At 39.3% G+C, this 14,743-nt stretch overlaps 1 protein-coding gene across 1 annotated transcript in view; it reads left to right on the forward strand.

Annotated features, from left to right (window-relative positions):
* Positions 1–13,923, forward strand: part of chfr (checkpoint with forkhead and ring finger domains, E3 ubiquitin protein ligase) — a 37,934-nt gene extending 24,011 nt beyond the window's left edge. The window contains exons 7-16 of the mRNA XM_068054640.1: positions 595–749; positions 1,554–1,716; positions 3,491–3,612; positions 5,556–5,675; positions 7,905–7,988; positions 8,470–8,540; positions 9,705–9,792; positions 10,727–10,834; positions 11,556–11,628; positions 13,570–13,923. Of these exons, the coding sequence (XP_067910741.1) occupies positions 595–749; positions 1,554–1,716; positions 3,491–3,612; positions 5,556–5,675; positions 7,905–7,988; positions 8,470–8,540; positions 9,705–9,792; positions 10,727–10,834; positions 11,556–11,628; positions 13,570–13,612 (1,027 nt within the window). The 3' untranslated portion in view covers positions 13,613–13,923. The remainder of the gene's footprint in view (positions 1–594; positions 750–1,553; positions 1,717–3,490; positions 3,613–5,555; positions 5,676–7,904; positions 7,989–8,469; positions 8,541–9,704; positions 9,793–10,726; positions 10,835–11,555; positions 11,629–13,569) is intronic.
* Positions 13,924–14,743: the final 820 nt, after the last annotated feature.

The raw sequence follows: 14,743 nt of genomic DNA on the forward strand, positions 1-14,743 counted from the left end.
GTTCTTTATATTCTGACCAATCATCTGAACTGCCACTCACCTTTGCGCAATTTGCCTTCACCTTAAGTTTGATGCTTTCCTGAACTTCTTTAGTTAACCACGGATGGTGGGTCCTCTCTTTGGAATATTTCTTTATAGTAGGAATAAACTTATTCTGAGTATTCTGAAATATCCCCTTAAATGTCTGCCACTGCTTCTCTATTGACCTATCTCCAAGCTTAGTAACCCAGTTTACTTCAGCTAGCTCAGTTTTCATGTCCACATAGTTGCACTTATTCAAGTTTAAAATAGTCTTAGTCTTAGAAGCCTTAAGCCTTTCCCATCCCGATAATGTGGAAACTACATGCAACATTGCTCCCAGGGATAGTGTATTTAGGATAGAATTGGTGGTGGTTCATGATTAATAAATCTCATTTTAGAATGTGCTTGTTTGGTCATTCCTGCAAATTTATTGGTTCAGAAATGGTAACTCTTAGAAATGAGCGATTGGATAATTGCTCGAGCTTTTCAACACAAGATGTAAAAGTTTCAGGGCATCAATAAACCTCATCATGGGTCTAATTTCATTTCATTTCTTTTCCCCTTCTTGCTCAGCCTTCAACCATGTATGCACACTTTCTGTGCAGCATGTTACTCGGGCTGGATGGAGCGATCATCACTCTGCCCAACCTGCCGCTGTCCTGTTGAACGCATCAGCAAGAACCACATGGTGAATAATCTGGTGGAGGCTTATCTACTGCAACACCCAGGCAAGTAATTGCAGTATTAAACTCGTGTGCACTCATTTATTTGGATAAGAAGGGGTTATGTATTGTGTATTGATATATTCTGTATTTCAAGTGTTTAATATTATGTGGTTTTGGGAGATGGGAAGAATGTCAGGGCATTAAGATCAGTGGATAGCACAACTATGAATCCACACCTTGCTCTTGGTTATCTGCTGTTGAAATCAGCAACTACTTGCTTGAATTTTCCCTGAGTTTTAGACAATATTTTGCCTCTGGAGTCTATCTAGAAGAAACTTGTGTTTCAATTGGGAGCCCTGTCGATAACTAGGAAGTGGTACTATGTGTGAGTTCACGATCTGTCCTTTCGAGTAAGATTGAGGCAAATGGACAAGACGGATCTGGGGAGGAGGAGAGGGATCAAGTTGGAAACATTGTTGAATGTTGTAGGAACATTGGTAGCTTCACAAGTGTAGTTTCCAGTTACTGGCTTAGAATGTAATTCTGTGAGAAAGATGCATCCTAACATATTAGGGAGTGACAGTGCAATGAACAGGAGGAAATACAATTATAAAATCTCAAATAGAGGAAATTACTACATTGTCACAAAATGTGTTGAGTGTGATAAATCTCATGATAGAGATGGGTAAACTTGCTGTCCCAAACCATGGTTCTTGCTTGAATTGTCATAAAATTTCATTGCTTGTCCAAGTGGGAGAGGAAAGGAAATTCATTGGAATACCAGACATCAGTCTAAACTGTGGCTACATTATGACACTGATTTGATGCTTTGTTTTGGTCACATTTGTGCGTGATTTACTATTTCAGACAAGTGTCGGAGTGGCGATGAACTGCAAAGTATGGATGCCAGAAATAAAATCACACATGACATGTTACAGCCTAAGATTAAACGGTCATTCTCCGATGAAGAGGTCAGCTCTGAGGATTTTCTGGAACTGTCCGATGTTGACAGTGAGTCTTCTGATTTTAGGTGGGTTTTTGAAAGTTCTGCTTTTATTTGTGCAGGAAGAAACACATGAGGAGCAGACAGTCCTTGTTTCTATTGTGAAAGTATGTGATTATTGGTTACAATACATGCATCAGGTTTGTGCAGTCCTGAGAAAATCAGAACAGTAGGAAAAGTGACTGAACAGCAGCAAGTGGATTGCTTTGTAATGAATTATCGTTTACTGAGCTGTGGGCATCTTTAGAAGGTGGGCAGACAGAAAATTGAGTTAACACATAGCAGAACTTTAACCAAACATAATTCTGGTCACATTCTTGTAATACTTCAACTGTAGTATCATGAATATTGACTTCTAAGTGCATATTAATAGTGGAGGGAGAAACCTATATCCACTCCCTTCCTGTCCTCTCCTGAAGGTGTTGCTTCCTTGCTAGGACAGCTCATGGATGCTGGCTATATAACCTGACCCAACATGCATAACCTGTAGACTATCGTAGCATAAGGGGTGATTTGATTGAGGTTTTTAGGATTTTGAAACAGATTTATAGGATAAATAGAGAAAAGTTATTACTGCTGCTCGGAGGAAGCCAACGACAAGGGCATACAACCTGAAAGTTGGAGCTAGACCATTCAAGAGAGAAGTTAGGAAACACTTCTTCATGCAGAGGGTGGTAGAAGTGTGGAACACATTCCCACAAAAAGCAATGGATGCTGGGCTCAATTAATCATTTTAAACCTGAGGTTGATAGATTTTTGCTAGCCAATACGGTTGGATGGAGTTAAAATTGAATGGTGAAACGGGTTTGAGGGGCTGAATGGCCTCCTCTTGTTTCAATGTAAGCATCAATGTGTCATCGGGCTACTTAGTCATAGGAGCCTGTTCTTGCCCAATGTACACACAGTGCACTAACACTGGTGACAAGGGAGATGCGGCAGGGGTCACAATAGCAATGAGAAAGAGAAATCTTGGATCATTTTTCTTTTCATCATTCTACCCACTCTTCACCCTTCACCCACCTCTCTTATCCAGAGTTGTGAAGTTGGTTGTATTGCCCCAGTTTCTGCCTTGGATGAGATCCACTAATTTGTACAGATTAAGGGATCCTGGGATGAATGGCTCAGCTGCTTAATGAACAAATTTACTGAGCTACTGAAAGTTGAAAGAAGGAACTTGCATTTATATAGCACCTTTCACACTCTCAGAACATCCCAAAGCGCTAGGATAATTTGTTATAGTGATGTTGATTGAGAGACAAAAGTTGGTCAAGACAGCATGGCGAACTCCCCTGCTCTTCAAGTAGTGCCATGGGATCTTTTACCTCTACCTGAGAGGGCAGACAGGATTTTGGTTTATTGTCTCTTCCAAAGGGCAGCACTTCTAACAGTACAGCACTCCCTCAGTACTACATTGGAGGGTCAGCCTGTGCTGTGGTCTCTGGAGTGGGTCGTGAACCTTCTGATTCAGAGGCAAGACTGCTACTGTGGATGTGCCTATTCTGTTTGAATAAAATGTGTAAAGAGGTTGCTGTACTGCTTTAGTGTATTTTGAGCATGTGATGGTTCAGTACAGCCTTCTAACAGAGAAAGATAGCAATATGTGTGGTGCAGAATAGGAAATGGAGATATAAATACAATGGGAAGTAATTTCTGATTGGATTAGTAGGGTATAACAAGTTGTTTCTTTGCTTTTATTTTTTTTCCTGGTCTTTACCAAGTTACACAAATTTTAGAGTAAGGTTTAAATACAGTTTGCTGTCTCCATGGTTGACTGCATTTTAGATTTTATATCCATTTTCAGTCAGCCTCATATTGTATGCAGACAGTGTCCTGGATATCGGTCCGAGAGCAATCAGTCTACTTTCTTGCCAGGTTTCAGAATGACGAGTGATGCCCCGTCAACTTCTACCAGTATCCCTGAGGGTAAGTGTCCATAGACCATAATGGACAATGGTGCTACTACAGGTGCATATCTCTTAGCATAACTTGCTTATCTAAACAGTTAAAGTTTGAAAAATGAACAATCTGACCTTGAGGATGAGGTGAAAGAAGGTAACTTCATGGTGGTGGTGATGGAAGTTTGCATTTAAGGGGAGTGACGATAAGTACATGTTGGAGAAAGGACTAGAACGATATGCTGATGGGGGTGAGATTAAGTGGGATGGGAGGAGGCTCGTGTGGAGCATGAACAGCGACATAGCGCAGTTGAGCCGAATGGTCTGTTTCTGTGCTATACATTTGATGTAATGTAATTCCTTAGAGAGGCTGGGAAATGAAACACCTCGTCTGATCTTATATCTTTTTGTGATTAGTTAGAAAACAATCTTGTGAGAGAAAGTCAGCCATCTATTGGCAGTTGAAAAATAGTGTGAGTAAATGCCAGAGATCTAAACAAAGAGGAGAAATCAAATGTTACATTTTGGAGAATATTGTGGTGTAAATGTGATGTGAAAGGAGAGGATGGAGCTTGATTATGTTTGGCAAGCCAAACTGTGCCATGGAGTGATGGGATGAAGGTTGTGTGTCACAGAGTGGCTGTAGGTTGCATTCCCAGCTGGGAATTAGCCATTTAAAATATCAGACTGTTAAGTTTTCAGAAACCAGGGAAAGCAGAGGGAGGAGTTTTGAGGGGAGATATGGTCTCAATGTGTGGAAGACTGCTTAGATGCTTTATGAACAAGATTAAAATTTACAATGTGGGTTGCACAAAGCAGAATGAGAAAAAGAGGTATAGCATGTTTTCCAGAAAACACGATGTAGAAATAAGAGAGATGATGTAGATAGTAAGGTGAGTGGTGCTGGGTACTAACGTAGTAAAGTGAGTCAACCTTTAGTGCTCTTGTTTATTTTAAGAACTGTATTTTCAAAGATCTCAAGAACGGGCCTGCTGTTTTCCTGGGTAATAATGCACGGTTGATAGCAGTACAAGCAGTATATCCAAAGATCTAACTATACCTTAAGTGTTAATCATTGCAAAAACTAAGTTACTTAACTGATTGAATTATTTTAGCTTTTTGAAAACTTGTTTGTCTGTCATCTGTTGTAGGTGAGTAATTGCCAGCTCCAGCCCAATACTGCTTTTAACTGGAGATCTGAAAGTCACAATAGGAACTGGCCATATTGAAATGTCAAACTTGAAAAGTCATGAAAACTACAGCACAGAAGGAACCCATTTATTCCATCATACCTGTGTCCAAGCTAGCTACTCTAATCCCATTTCGCAGCATCCTTTTAAAATGTTTATCAATTGTATTAGAAATGTTATAGTCCCCTGTCTCAATAGCCACTTGTGGTAAAGCATTCCATGTTCTGATACTGCTGTGTGATAAACTTTATTTCCTGGTGATTATCCTCAGTCTAAAGCCCCTTCTGGCTGATTCGTCAACCTGTGGAAACAGTCTTTCATTGTTTATTGGTTCAAACCCATCAATCATTTTGCATAAGTCTGTTGGAGCTATAGAAGTGTTGATTATAAATGACATTTAATGAGCACTCCAGTTTTGGTTGGCAATCTGATTTATGATACTGCTTAATATATATGTAATTATAATTATTAATACTCTACCAATCTTTTATAGCACTTGTGAATGAACTGTCTTAAATTCAACAACCTGCTCACCATTTTGCTTTCTACTTTAATTAAGAATAGCGATTGCTCAGTTTATGAACAGTGATCATTCATTTCACAGTGTAATAATGGAAGTAACCAGATCCTCATTCATGTCTTAGATTCAATGTTTTTACTGCTAAATACAATTTACAAATTCTATAACTTTTCTGATCTCTGTCAAATGAATTACTTTGTACATGTCCTGAGCTTGCTAACTGTATTTTTTTTCTGTCCTTTTTTTAAAATGTTTTTTAAGCTGTCCAAGAGTACACCTGCCCTACTCGAGGTCCTCACATGATTTGCACTTGCTGTTTTCAGCCAATGCCTGACCGGAGGGCGGAACGTGAGCAGAACCCAACCATTACACCTCAGCAATGTATGTGGCCAGGTTGCAGCATCCTAAGTTTTTGTTAATTGGTCTCCTATCTATCTGCTTTGGAATGGGAATTGAGTTGGGCTTCAGTGACTATAATCTCTGACTCAGCTTCCTTGCCACAAGAATGCTGGGTCTTGTCTGGGGTCCCAGGACTTGAGCATGCACAAGAACTTCAGTTTGCTTAAAACTTTAGTTTGAAGTTGAATTTTAAAGATGTAGTTAGTGCATTTCAGCTCGGTTACGCTTTCAGATCAGGTAAATCGGTGTTTTTGTTCTAGAATGTAATTGCTGAGCCTGTTTGGTCCCCATTAATCATGTGACCAGCTGTGTCATGTGGTTAACATGGGCCAGTTGAATTCAGGAGAAACTCTTAATTGGATGTTCACTCACAGATGCAGAACTTAATAAGTAATTGTAAAGTAAAAACAAGGTTAAAAACAAGCTGTCTAAAGCCATATCCAAAAATTATTTGTACTTGCACTTTTTGAGGTTTAGCATTTACTGTTGACAGTACTCACAAAAGCGTTTATTTATTGCCTTTCATGGTCTCAGGATGTCACAAAGTGCTTCATAGCAAATTAATTGTTTTTAAAGTGTAGTCACAGTTAAGTGCTAATTTCGCTTTTTCTTTATCGAGTCAGAATAGTACAGTGTAAAAGGAGGCCATTTGACCCCTTGTACCTGTGCTATCTCTTTTAATGAGCAATCCAATTAGTCCCTGATCTTTGTCCATAACCTTGCAAATTTTTACTCTTCAGATATTTATGCCATTTTTGAAATTTATTGTTGAATCTGCTTCCACCACCCTTTCAGGCAGTGCATTCTAGATCATATCAACTCACTGTGTGAAAACACATCTCCACATCTCACTTGATTTTGCCAGTTACCAGGATAGTAAAAGTCTAAATCTAGTTTGAAGAAGTTTGGGTGTTGCGCAGTTAAATAGTTATAACAAGGTATGAAAAAATGAACATATGAATTAGGACTTGGAGTGGGCCATTCCCCCCCCTATGAACCTGCTCTGCCATTTAATAAGATCGTGCCTGATCTGATTGTGACCTCAACTCCAGTTTCCTACCTACCCCGATACCCTTTGACACCCTTGCTAGTCGAGAAGTTATCAACCTCTGCCTTAAAAATATTCAATGACCCTGCCTCCCTCAGAAAAGAAATTTCTCCTCATCTCCATCTTAAATGGGTGACTCCTTATTTTTAAATTGTGTCCCCTAGTTCTAGTCTCTCCCACAAATGGAAACATCCTTTCAGCATCCACCCTGTAGAGTCCCCTCAGGATCTTACATGTTTCAATAAGATCACCTCTCAGTCTTCTAAACACCAATGGATACAGACTCAACCTGTCCAACCTTTCTTCATAAGATAACCCCTCCCATCCTAAGTATCAGTCGAGTGAACCTTCTCTGAGCTGCCTCTAATGCATTTATATCCTTTCTTAAATAAGGAGACCAAAACTGTACACAGTACTGCAGATGTGGTCTCACCAATATCCTATACAACTGTAGCAAAACATCTCTACTTTTATATTCCATTCCTTTTGCAATAAACGACAACATTCCATTTGCCTTCCTAATCACTTGCTGTATCTACATATCAACCTTTTATGATTCATGTACCAGGACATCCAGATACCTCTGTACCTCACAGTTCTGCAGTCTCTCTCCATTTAAATAATATGCTGCTTTACTATTCTTCCTCCCAAAGTGGATAAGTTCACATTTTCCCACATTATACTCCGTTTGCCAAATTTTTGCCCACTCACTTAACCTATCTATATCCCTTTGCAGACTCCTCAAGTCCTCTTCACAACTTATTTTTCTACCTATCTTTGTGTCATCAGCAAATTTAGCAACCATGCATTCTGTCCTTTCATCCAAGTCATTGATATAAATTGTAAATAGGTATTAAAATTAACATTCAATCTAAATGTGTATTCCAAGCAATTCCCATTTAAAACCTTTAGAAACTTGCAATTTCTAGCAGTGAGAACAATCAGATCAGCCTTTTTCTTTAAAAAAAAGAGGTGCAAAACTACATTAAAATGTCAGTATGTGTAGAACCTTTCTCTGAAATCTGTTTTCAAAGCAAACATGAGCCTTGCTCCCGCAGCTGCATTCTTAGCCTAAACAAATGCTCTGTTCAGCCTGCATATTGTGACTAACCTATCCTGTATATAGATAACAGTCAAGTAATTCTGAAAATGTGTTCTTCCAGGCACGATTTGTTTACGGACCTTCTGCCACATGTATTGGGGCTGCTCACGAGTGGGATGCTCTGGCTGCTTGGCGAGATTTTGTGGTAGATATATTTTCTATCAAACATTATATGCTCTAAAAGGGCCTCCTTGAATAATAAGACAGTAAAGTGGTCATTTTAGGTGATGATAATGCTTAGTTGATTAGGTTGATGTGATTGGTTTCTCAGTAAATTCTACAGTTCCATGAGAGCACTTTAGACTGCTGCTTTTTCCTGACTGTTGGGATTATGGTTTTCTTACATTTGTAACTGTGGTGAGGGATATCCATGCTGATGAATGGAACACTTTATCCACTTTTTAAGCATCATATAAGTTTACAGTGTAACAGAAGTCTCACTGTCCTGCTTGCTCCCCAAAGTCCTGTAATCCTAGTTAGTTTTTCCAGGGACCTGGTGCGGGGCCACTGTACTCATTCCAGTCTCTAAAGAGCAACCCTATGTGAATATCATCTTCAGTGGTTCTTCTGAATTCTAAATCTAAGCTTTAAGAGATGGTTCTAACTGGATAATATATTTTTGACAGATATAAATTTTGGAGAAAAATGTTTGGATGGAATATTAAATAACAACAGCTATGAATCGGATATCCTGAAGGTAAGATGCCCTCTAAACATTAATGGAAATCTTTTCTGTGTGCTTTATTGCAACCCTTCCATTTTTTTTAATGCATTAGTTTTCTGTGCCTGTCCTTGGTTGATCCTGGAATGCGTTTTCTCCACTGTCCAGTCAGGCAGGTGTACTGCTGTTTCACATATCTTTATTGATGGTGCTGTGGAGAGGTGTGTAAGAGCGACCTGTAGTGGTTCTGATATTTCCCCTTCAATTAGGGGGAAGAGTAACTCTTTGTCATGAGGAATCCATAATGTAGTGAAGTACTATACTTAGCCACTCCATGATTTGGAGATTTATCACCCGGGGGTAGGGAGATGAAAGATAGGTACATTGGGCCTGATCAAATATCTGAAAGCACTTCAGAAGGCATTTATTGTTTGTAGCTAAAAGCAGCAGCATTTTGTGCAGAGTGTGGTCTCCCAGTCAATGATGAGACAAACAGCCAGGTAATCTGTTCATGATGTTGGTTGAGAGAATAATGTTGACCAAGACACTAGGAGAACTCACGACTCTTCCAATAGAACCGCGGGATCTTTTAACATCCTCAGTAGGAATTGAATCCATCAGACTTGAGAAGTGAGACTGCTACCAACTGAGCCAGGCTGCTAGCTCAATTAGACGAAAGTTGCCTTTTTGGTAGGTGCTCTGGGTTTTCTCCTGGAACCACGCACACCTATCTGGCTGACAACACAGACAGGTTACCTATTCCCAAGCCTCTTTATACTGCTGTGTATTTGTATTCCCTCAATGGTGCAAAAGCCTGCCTGATCACATCAGCTCCTCTTGTCGGCTGCACAAACAAACCTGCCTTTTTTAAAATGCACTTAACCTTCTCTTTAGTTTATCCTTCACTTAATGAGTTAGATTCATCATCCAGTTCGTGCCGAACCATAGCATCTCTTCAACAGATTTTGGTAGCCGAATTAGAGTTACTTGACTTCTTTTAACTCCCATCATCAAAACACAGCTTTCCTTTTTAAAGAATTGCTCTTTGGTTCAGCACAGACCAGGAAACAATGAAAAGTTTGACTTGATATTGACTTTAGGAGCAGGATTTGAAGTTCGAAGCTGGATGTCACACATGCTCTTGTATGTAATAATACTTGATTTAATCATAATCTTGTATGGCTTGGTGTTACCTTTCAGAATTACCTTGCATCTAGAGGCCTTACTTGGAAAGAGATGTTGCAGGAAAGTCTTTTGGCTCTTCAGAGAGGAAAATTTGTTCTGACGGGTATGTGTAATTTGAACTCGCAATTACAACTCAAATGTAGATGGCTTGTTATAAAAATGAACACTTAAAGAAAGATTTGCATTTATATAGCACCTTTCATGACCTCAGGAAATCCCAAAGTGCTTTACAGCCAATGAAGTACTTGATGTTTAACCAAATATGGCAGTCAATTTGTGCATAAGATCCCACAAACAACAATGTGATGATCACCAGATCATCTGTTTTACTCATCTTGGTTGACACATGGATATTTGCCAGAACACTGGGAGAACTCCCCTGCTCTTCGAAACAGTGCTGTGGGATCTTATACATTCACCTCACAGGGTGGACTGGACCTCAGTTTAACGACAAAGCAATATTACACTTGAGTATCTGCCTGCATTTTGTGGTCGAGACTCGAGTGGGACTTGAACCCAAAAGCTTCTAGTAATGTAATCCTACAGTGTTATTACCTCAATAAGGGTTAGTATAAATGGGTGGTTGTTGGTCGGCACAGACTCGGTGGGCCGAAGGGCCTGTTTCAGTGCTGTATCTCTAAATAAAAAAAAAATAAAATAAAAATAAATAAGTGACTACACTCACATTTTATATGATATTTCATATTAGAATGCATATTTTCCATTGATTTTTTTTTTTAAGTGCTGTTTTTCTGTGCTGTCTGTATGACAGTCATGTTGTGTATTGGATAAAAAAGCAATCATAGCCATCATATGTCATCTAAGTGAGATGTAGTGACACAATGGGAACTTTTAGTTCGAGAAAAGTGCTAATAGCTAATGCTTGACTCTTCTGAGTTTGACATTTTCTAGTGTTTAATAAATTAGAATAATTGGTGATTGTACAAGCTTACCTTGTAAACGGAAGACTTGGGGGTTTAATTCTGTCAACAGGTGCTATCTGCATTACTTTTTTCTTTTTAATTTTTTCAAAACAGATTATCATGTTACGACAAATGTTGTGCTTTGTTACTGTTGTGGACTACATAACTTCCGAGAGTTGGCCTATCAGTACAGGCAGAACATTCCTGCTGCAGAACTTCCAGGTAGTTCCATTTAACGATTGGTTAGCAGTTTTTAAGAAAGCAGTCACTTGCATTTATGTCGTTCCTAGTTGTATCCTCAGGATAGCCTAGAGTGCTTGAGGGCCAATGGAAATTTTGAAGTTCAGCCACTATTGTTATGTGAGCAAAATTTTAAGGAAGATAAATTATAGTTAAATGTGAGAATTGAGGAATACCATCAATAACTGAATAGGTGTCTCTCTAAACACCTTCAGGATTATGTGGCAAATCAGACATATTAATGTAGTGGTTCCCTTTTGTCTAAATTGAACTTATTTTTAAACCACTTTTCCTAGAAAATAGAGTACTGGCTGAATAAATCCTGTACATTATTAGGATTACATAGAAGCTAATGAAGAGAAAATTTATCTTCAAAAAGAAGCCTCGCTTCTCAACACATAAACACATATCCGCAATGACTAAATGTTCTTTTGAGTCAAATATGCAGAGATTATAGAAGTATGCATCCCGAAATTTAGAAGTGAATTGTACTACATTTAATTTGAGTCCCAGTGTATTATAGTTCAATATGTGCATCTACATGTGTGTATTAAAAAGCGCACTGGTTTTTAGCAGGACACCTGTATAGGCCTGACCATTTCTCATGTTATGTTGTGTCCTGTGCAGCGAAAAGAGCTGTAGAGTTCTTTCAGAATAATCTTGTCTAGTCTTTCGTTTAAATTGCAACTAATTAACCTTACAGGGTCTGTAACTGCACGTCCAGATTGCTACTGGGGTCGAAACTGTCGCACACAGGTTAAAGCACATCATGCCATGTAAGTACCATACACAGGTTAATTCATTCTTCTCTAGTGTTGAGAAAGTTTTGAACATTTTCCCTGTCACTTTCCAGTTTGCCTTAATGCCTTGCTAGAATTCAATGAAATTTGCTACCCTCATTTAGTAATTTGAACAATAAAGGGTAAAGGTTACAGAGTTAGTGGATGTCCCATGACATTGCTCATAGTAAGTCAGAGGATGTGTTCTGACAAAAGGATCATTGTGCTTTGTACCCGTCAATATATTATACAATGACAAATGGGATGTTTGTCTTGATAGCACTTAACTCAGTTCCTTTATGCCTATGAGGAGCGAAAAGCTGTTTGTAGCTGTGGAGAAGCTGCGTTTAATGGCCTGTCCATTTAGGACCACAGAGTTTCACCGAACCAGAGCAGAAATCTCTTCATCTATTGGCTTGCTGCAAGGAATAGTCCAAAATGGGCTAATTGCTTTTGCTGAGGACTGTTTGTTTTAAAAATGATTTTGAAGCAGCAGTGTTACTGCTTAATCTAATCCAAAAGGTATGATTAGATTAGATTAGATTAGAGATACAGCACTGAAACAGGCCCTTCGGCCCACCGAGTCTGTGCCGAACATCAACCACCCATTTATACTAATCCTACACTAATCCCATATTCCGACCAAACATCCCCACCTGCCCCTATATTTCCCTACCACCTACCTATACTAGTGACAATTTATAATGGCCAATTTACCTATCAACCTGCAAGTCTTTTGGCTTGTGGGAGGAAACCGGAGCACCCGGAGAAAACCCACGCAGACACAGGGAGAACTTGCAAACTCCACACAGGCAGTACCCGGAATCGAACCCGGGTCCCTGGAGCTGTGAGGCTGCAGTGCTAACCACTGCGCCACTGTGCCGCCCCTATATGGTTAATTGGAATTCGTTCTGACTGGGAAATATTTTGTTTTAAAGTGAGTTGTTAAGCCAGTGTGCTTTGTTGAATGATAATTTTCTATAATCCACTGACTGGAGATTTGAATCTATATTTTTTTTAAAAGACAAGCTACAAGCAAAGTTTCAGCTTAAGATGATCACCTAGTTTACAGCACTGTATCCTACATTGCAAAGGACTGAGAGAAGGTCTGTGCATTTCCCAGCAAGAACCAAGACCCAGGAAGTTTAAAAGAACTGTCTGTTCTCTCAGCAAGCAGAGAAATACTGCTAACTGCTTTGTTTGAATCACTGAGTGACTGTCGTGTGACAAGCCCCTCGCCATCTGTGGTTTTAAGCTGATGATGTTCTCTGCAGCAAAGGAGAAGCTTTTGGACTCTGACATGTGCAGACCCTAAGTAGGGGTCACCCCCCCCCCCCCCCCCCCTCTCCATTCCAACTTGAAAACTTGCAAATCCTGCTGTTGACTGAGGACCTTTGCAGTCTTTGGATGCAGTCAGAAACCTCATTGGAGGAAATCATCTGCATTGCTATCTCCAAGAGACTCATTGAACAAGTCATCTACCTCTTCAAATTAAAAGCCTCAGGACCACTGAATTCAGCAAGAAGCCAGCCAAATCACCAAATTTCACAGACTGTATACCTTTTTTCTTTGGACTCTAACTCAACCAATCTACCTTTCCTCACTCTAACCTATTTGTGTGTTAACCTCAAGTATGTGTGAGTGAAAGTTGGCACATTGTTTATTATTTTATAAGTTTAGTTTAGGTACAATAAAGTTGTTAACTGAAGTAAGCCTGTCCTAATTGGTTCTTGTTATGATTATAGCAAGTACGTAATCAAACACCGACTGAATTGGCCAGTACATCCACTTTAAGAAAGAATTAAACCTGTTGTGGTTAAACAGGAGGAGGGAAAAGAGGAAAGCCCTTTGACTCCTCCTCACTTGACCGTAACAGTCAAGTTAGGGAAATTCTGCCACTTTTTTAAAAAAAAAAACCTTTTGTCCTTTTTCTTCTAGGAAATTTAACCACATCTGTGAACAAACACGTTTCAAGAACTGAGGCCCGTGGAGATGAAGATGGAGTGAATTTGAACTTTTAAAGTTGTCTTTAGGAATCTTTTTATACAATCAACCTCTGAGGCTATGGGTCATTGTAAAATTTATTATACTTAAAAGATGAGAGCAAGATCAACCGACTGGCAGAGGGTTCATCCATTTTTCTGCCCGTGGTAGGAATCTTGTGCTTCAACATTTAAAAAAAAAGTTCTATATTAAAAAGTGCACACAGTTTCAGAGCAAGGCCTGCAAATGTTTACTCTGCTGTTTACTACTGTAATATCACGTTTTCCACATAAAATTAATGATTCTCTATGTTCTTTTGTTACTGCTGTGCAGTCAATGTAGGAGTATATTTTTTTTAAATTTAAACTTAGAACAACTGGAGCAGAAATGTTGCTTTTATTGGACAGTTGTCTAAGGAAACTCAATGACTTGACCGTAGGTAAAGCACTGAGTTGCAATGTACGATTTCTTGCTTTCTGAAGCATTCTCTGCTGAGGTGACCGCTGAAAGTATTTGGACAATGCCTTTTGTAGAAGCTAAGCATTGTACAAGTTTAAATTTACTGTAGAAACATTTTAATTGAAAGATTCCCTTTAATCTATATTGAAGACCTGCCCTTACCTTTTAACCAGACACTTCCTCCTAGTACAAATATTGACTGAAAGGGTCTAATTCCAGCAGCTTTGTGACTCGGGTAAAGGCGGTGTTTGCTGCTTTAGAGCATGTTGGCTGCCAGTAATTACCAATAATAAGACAGAATCTTCTTGTCCACAAGAAGGTCATTCCAAATTGTTTGAAGTAATTTTTTAAAAAAAATTTCTTCATGATCTTATCCAGAGTTTGGAGGCTTTTCTCGGATTTTCTTCCCTCCTCACTTGAGGTTCCTTGCTTGAGTTACAGTCCTTTTAGACATTGGGCTCCCTATGCTATCTTAGTCAAGGAATCGTTCTTCATTTAAGGAGCCATATTAGTGTCAATAGGATATTTGACTGTGGGAGCTTTGCAGCCAACCCTGAACTGCTCTTTGTCCAATTTCCGCACATAAACCCTTATTGGTTGGAGGAACCCTGGCTGACTCCTCCTCTTCCCCTTATCTGAGTCCATGGCGTTAAGAATATTTAGGAATGGA

Source organism: Heterodontus francisci, chromosome 23 (assembly GCF_036365525.1).
Source record: "Heterodontus francisci isolate sHetFra1 chromosome 23, sHetFra1.hap1, whole genome shotgun sequence".
Lineage (NCBI taxonomy): Eukaryota > Metazoa > Chordata > Chondrichthyes > Heterodontiformes > Heterodontidae > Heterodontus > Heterodontus francisci.